At 32.1% G+C, this 6,684-nt stretch overlaps 1 protein-coding gene across 1 annotated transcript; it reads right to left on the reverse strand.

The window, feature by feature from the left end:
• Nucleotides 1-668: 668 nt before the first annotated feature.
• LOC133180583 (low affinity immunoglobulin epsilon Fc receptor-like) lies at nt 669-5,929 on the reverse strand. The gene is made up of 5 exons (XM_061315061.1): nt 5,881-5,929; nt 3,147-3,233; nt 1,524-1,618; nt 986-1,118; nt 669-898 (listed from the first exon to the last, which is right to left on the reverse strand). The coding sequence occupies exons 1-5, from the start codon at nt 5,927-5,929 to the stop codon at nt 669-671; spliced, it is 594 nt and encodes a 197-aa protein (XP_061171045.1).
• Nucleotides 5,930-6,684: the final 755 nt, after the last annotated feature.

Below are 6,684 nucleotides of genomic sequence, written 5' to 3' on the forward strand. Positions count from 1 at the left end.
TGTTTTGCCTAGAGTTGTGGAGCATGGAGTTGATCCTTACGTTGCGGGTTCGAACCCCTCTGCATGAGTACCCAGTGTAGGTCTAATTTTACAGCCCGCCACCGACAACTGAGGACATCTCAATATAATTGAAAAATATTGAAAAATTCTCAAAAGGGATGTTAAACAAGGAAACAAACAAAAATAATCAAAGCTGATAGACTTAAATTGCTACGAAAGGATAGATTCCCTTTTATAACTTAAGAAAATTATAAAAGGGAATCTATCCTTCAATTTTTTGTTGCGAAAGTAGAGAAATTTAATTTTTCTCATGACAAAAACAAATTAATGCATTGAGAATAAATATTCTTTTATAAAGTCATGCTTAAAAAAGTCCTTTACCCATATATTATTTAAAGGTAAAATTTCATTAAAAAAGAAAAAAGGCCAGGCAACGTGTACCTTGATAAAGAAAGTGAAAGAACATAGATAAATAAAAAGACAGTAAAACTTAGTTGTAATCAGTACAAAACGTCTCATGTTATATACACAAAAAGAAAAAAAAAACCAACATTGAGTTTACTTCAACAAAACCATTTTTTGAAGTTGAATCCATTTTGACGAAATGGTATTATGCAATTTTTGGTGAGTTACGATTCAATGAGAATGACACTTTACTAATTCAGATATTAAAGAGATCTTTCACATATGAAATAAAACTCAGCGGCACAGTTAGCGTCATTCCATATTCCTCTTCTTGTTGGAAAACTGGAGATTTCTATGCAGTCTTCATTGCCTCCTCTGTCATTTGGTTCCATTAATATTGCGTCCCAGTCCGTGAAAGAAAGCAAATTTCCGGTAGAGGCCCAGACAAATCTTCCCTCTATGATTTTATCTGTTCCACCGATCCAAAATTTTTCTATCAGGTAATATAGATATAATGTTACATTATATTTGAACATCTCATAAATAAATTCTGCAGGAGATCTGACTTTTAAATACTTACTATATTCACTATATGTGGTGATGTTTTGTTTCAGAAGATCTTCATCATATATTCTAATTCTTTGTTTCAGAAAATCGTTTTCTTGCTTTGTTTCTATCTCGACTAGTTTTGCACCATACTGTAGACACTCCATCTACAAATTTCATGTAATAATGACAATGAAAGAAGTGAAGAATGATTGATCTAAAAAACACAGACAATAGAAGTCTGTAATGAGGCTTTAAGACACAGAGCCCCATAAATTCCAGAGGTGGTATCAGGTGTGCATGAGAGGTAAGCCTCCCCTGTCAACCGGTAAAACCCGCCGTGAACCCTATGTGTTGATGAGGTATAAGGAAGATTCCGTGGCCAAATTAAGCATTAATATTATAATTTTCATGAAATATATTAGTGAAAATAGGACCGAATAATAGGTTATATCTGCTTACAAGGCAGTCATCACGACTACAGAATTATTGAAATACTGACATCCGTTTTCAAATAGTTTTGACATTTATTTAACTAGTACTAATTTTAAGTTTTAAGAGAAGATGCTTACAGCTGCATGGTACCACGACTTCTCCTGTGCTCTGATATTGTAACAAGAAGACCCAAACGGTATCCAATTTGATGGACACGACTTTGTGGACATTTCTAAAAGTTAGAAAAAAAAGATAAGATAGGCCCTGATGATATACCCCATGCATTGTTATTGACCACTATTTAACTCTCTGTCAGCTATTGATTTTAAGTTAAATGTTCTCTTGAAATATACAATTTTTGAAATGTAATGTTTCAGTGAGTTCAGTTTGCATTCTCTCTAGTATTTGAGGAAGGAGTATGCCTAGAAGACAAAAAAAAAATGTTTTTGTTAAGATATTTATAGACTGAATGTACTAAACAAAAATTGGAATAAGCCCTAACAAAAATTAACTATAGTTAAGTATAGTTAACTTTAGTTCACTATAGTAAATACTTTGATACTTTGATTTACTATGAAACTCTAGAACTTTTATGAAGATTAAGAGCCTTAATATTTCTTAAATTACATGAAAATGATGTAATTTAAAAAAACAATATGTAAATTTGCAAGAAATAGTTCTTTTTAATATCAAAAAATTACTTGCAGTAATTTAAAAAAAATGAAATATATCTATCTGAAATTCATAGTAAAAATACTTTAATTTACTATAGTGAAAACTTTCATTTACTATAGTTAACTATAGTAATTTATTGTTACGGAGGTATACATCCCAGGGGGGGGGGGGGTTCGAAAAGTTTACGGAACATATCAATCTTATTTATAATGTTTATAAAGAAATTTAAAATACGGATATTATCAAATGTACAAATATCTTCTTGTGAATATGTGAGGTTTTATTCTATGCCATTTTAAGGAAATCGTGTAAATAAATTTTAAAATCAGCATATAACTTTGAAAAATTAAACACATACCCTCTTGAGTTTCTCAAAAATACTCTCTCTATATATTTCACACAATATGTCCAAATATCAACTCATTGAAATAATTCTTTTTCACTTGAAATTTATTTTGCAAAAATTTATTCCAGTAGCTTAATTTCGGTTATCAATTTTATATCATTTTTACCGGATAAGATCAGCAGAGGAAATGAAACAAATAACAATTTTTTCTTACATTTTTAATACAACTCATTGATATTTAATGTTAAAACATTTCTAAAAAAAAAAAGGTATAAGATGACGTTAATTATTAAAAAAAAATATTATAGAATCAATCAATTTATCGTACAACCCTCGTATATTCCGAACACAGAGAAAAAATATTGGAAAATAAAGATATTGAGTGGTATGTTGAAATAATAGCACAACCCTCTCTCTGCAAATTCAAATATTTTTATCACAAAAAAAATTGCTTTAGAAGGACACTAACTTTAACGATCCTTATGTTTAGTTGATCACAAATTGTCAATCTAAGTCGAAGAAAGGAAATTTAAAGAAGATAACAGTGATCTTGTTCAAAAATTTAATCAAACAAAACAGATTGTGTACAGAACCAGCAACGACCTCTAAAACAGAGGTGGGGCCAAATATGATGGAAGATTGAGCATCTTTTGTTGACCGGTCATACCAGTCATGAGCTTTTTGTCATTACAAGGTAGATAGAAAAATCCGTAGATGACAAATAAAGCTGAATATTTACCTTTGGTTATATTTTTCACTCTGTTTTCCAGATTTGTGAGTTTAGTTTGCATCCTTTCTTCTATTTGTAGAAGTTTAGAGTTTTGCTCTAGAAAATAATTTAAAGGTTTTGAGAAGATATCTATTAAATACATTGAAAAGTTATTGGAAAATGTAAGCATGCATTATAAACATATGATGAAAAAATGGTATTGGAAAATATTGGAAAATATTAAATAATTAGGGCTTTCCACCTTTATGTGGAAAGTCCTATTGAAATTTGTCTGTTTATTAAGGTCTTCCGTTTTCACGGAAGACCTTATAGTGATTCTACTGTTTCTTCTTCTTCTTCTTCTTATTTTTTTGACCAAATTTTGTGCAGGCGTTTTCTCGAAAACTATTCACTGGTTCTCCTTGAAACTTTCAGGAAAAATTAGTCATTGTATGAACTTGTTTCATCACAAGAAAAATTTGGAAAATTCCATTTTGGTTCCAAGTTACGGGCAATTTCCTGATTTTAAAATGAAATTTTGTCGCCCCTTTTTTTCAAGAATGGCTAAAGATATGAACTGGAGACTTATTGGAGAGCATAGAACGTGACTTCTAAATTTGCAGAATCGCATTTTCTTTCGTCGTCGGCACTTCCGGTCGTTTACGGAAGTGATCAAAGAAATCGTAAAATTTCAACTTTCTTTTTTTAAATCAATACTTACATCACATTATTGCACCTCTTTTGTAGTATCGAAATATGTTGGTCCCACCGGAAACAAAAACGTCAACTTCTGGTTATAAAAGAAAAACTACATAATTTGAGTATTTTTCTTTCCCATTAATATCCTTTGTAGATAAAGTATTTGAAATGAATTTTAAATATGTTATTTAGACTGCAAATATCTAGAGTAATGTCAAATATCTTTGTAAAATTCACTTCCGGTCGCGTGTTTTCCTGTCCTCAAAATGTGAAGTTGTCTGAGCAAGATCTCGGAAACGGTGAGAGATTAAGACACCAAACTTATATGAGCAACAGAGCTTAAGATATACGCAAAAACATTTGGGTTAAGAGCGTCAGCCGTCACTTCCGGTCTTCACCGGAAGTGATCAAAGAAATCGAAATTTTCAACTTTTCTTTTTTAAATTAAAAATTGCATCACTTTATTGCATCTTTTTCGCAGATTCAAAAGATGTTGGTCCCACCGGAAACAAAAACGACAACTTCCGGTTATAAGAGAAGAACTACATAATTTGAGTATTTTACTTTCCCATCAATATTTTTTTCTAGATAAAGTATTTGAAATGAATTTTAAATATGTTATTCAGACTGCAAATGTCTAGAGTAATCTTAAATATCTTTCAAAAATTCACTTCCGCTCGCGTGTTTTCCTGTCCTCAAAATGAGTTGGCTGAGAGAGATCTCAAAAACAGGTGAAAGATTAAAACACCAAACTTTTATGAGTGATAGACCTTGAGGAGTAAGCGAAACCATTTGGGTTAAACGCGTCAGTCGTCACTTCCGTTTGTCACGGGAAGTGATCAAAGAAATCAAAATTTTATTTTTTCTTTTTTAAATCAAAACTTGCATCACATTATTTCATCTCTTTCGCTGTTTTGAAATATGTTAGATTCCACCGGAAACAAAAACGTCAACTTCCGGTTTTATGAGATAAACTACGTTATTTTTATATTTAACTTTCTCATAAATATTGCTTATCGATAAAGTACTTGAAATGATTTGATGTACGTTGTAAATACTGCAGATATCTAGAGAAAAGTCAGAGACGTTTTTAAATTCACTTCCGGTCGCGTGTTTACCTGTCCTCAAAATTAGAATTTGTTCTCACAATATTGCTCGGCAACAGTAAGCAACTGAAGTCTAAAACTTTCAGGACTGATAGTCAGTCATCAGTTTATTTGAATCGTGAGAAAATCTTGTATCGCTGTTTCTTCCGGTCGTGACAGGAAGTGGTGCAAAAAAGTGACTGGTTAATGGTGAGTACGTTGGATTTTCACGCTGACGACCAGGGTTAATTCTCTAAGAGTGTCTGAATTTCTTTTATCACTTTTTCAGCTTGAATTTTCGTTTTTATTTTCAGAATCTAACGGAAGACCTCTCATTGCTCGCAATGAGTTTCTAGTTATTATTATTATTATTATTTTTCTTCCGCTGATTTTTCGTTTCACAACTTATCGAAGTGACACATCTTTCATATTAGTCGACTACTAAAATGATTTTCAGATTTGACCCAACGACTTCGATCGCTGACATTTAATGAAGTTTTTGCCCCTTTCGCAAGAATAGTTTGTTATCGCTACTCCTCTGAAACCACGAACCGTAGAGATACAGAACCTTCACCATTGCTTTCCACTAATTGAGAGGGCCTTTTAATCTATCATTGCGAACGGATTCATCGAAGCTTTATGCGAGTTATTGCCCCTGAATTTTTTTGCTGTTTACGTTAACTTGAAGGGAAAAATTAAATGCATACACGTTGAAACATGGGACCAAACTGAAATGGGTTCTTGCATTTTTGTTCTTGATAGTTAGGTCAAGGTCAAAGGTCAAGGTCATCCAAAATATGAGAAATACAGAATAAATGAAAGGGGGGGGTAAACCAATATGAATGTATGAAATAAACTATTCCACGCTTTCATTATCTTGTTTTCTTCTTAAAATGCATGTAGAACATTTTATTTATCATAGCTGCATTTAATATAACCCACATGGAAGCTGTTTTCATTCAGGAATCTTCTTACCGAACCTGTAACAATCTTAGGATCGGCAGTCAGGACGCTTTGAGTCCAATCCATGTTTTCCCATATGACAACGTACATAGTACATACATGTACCATTGAACATTTTCGGAATCTCAGACATCTGACAACGTACAACAGACAGCGGACTGCAAACAATAGACGACTCGCGGGGAACGTATAGAAATAACGTTTTCAAACTTACTAACATGAAGTATGTACTGTACTGAGAATTTTTTTTCTCATTAACTCCTACATCTATAGAAATTGAATGAAGATAAAATAATAAATAATATCATAATTATAGAGATTTGTAGAAATTTAAAAAATAGATTTTGGGGCCACTTACAAAGAAATAAATGCATGAATTGATATATCTATATACATGATATGCAGTTGCAGATCCAGAAGGGGGGGGGGGGTTACGGCGGTTGCACTCTCTTTTATACATGTATTTGTGCAAATTAAAAAAAAAATATATAGGCTAAATAAATGAAAACATTTTCAAAAAAGGTAGATGTGGTGAAAAGGAGAGACTTGTATAAATGGAATCCGACCTTGTTCAGTCCAACATTATAGAGATTTGTAGAAATTAAATAAAAATAGATTTTGGGGCATCTTACAAACAAATAAATGCATGAATTGATATATCTATACATGATATGCAGCTGCAGATCCAGAGGGGGGGGGGGTTACGGTGGTTACACTCTCTTTTATACATGTATTTGTGCAAATTAAAAAAAATATAGAGGCTAAATAAATGAACATTTTCAAAAAAAAGTAGATGTGGTGAAAAGGAGAGACTTGTGTTA

Source organism: Saccostrea echinata, unplaced genomic scaffold (assembly GCF_033153115.1).
Source record: "Saccostrea echinata isolate AGI-Se365-2 ecotype Australia unplaced genomic scaffold, CSIRO_AGI_Sech_v1 ptg000007l, whole genome shotgun sequence".
NCBI lineage: Eukaryota > Metazoa > Mollusca > Bivalvia > Ostreida > Ostreidae > Saccostrea > Saccostrea echinata.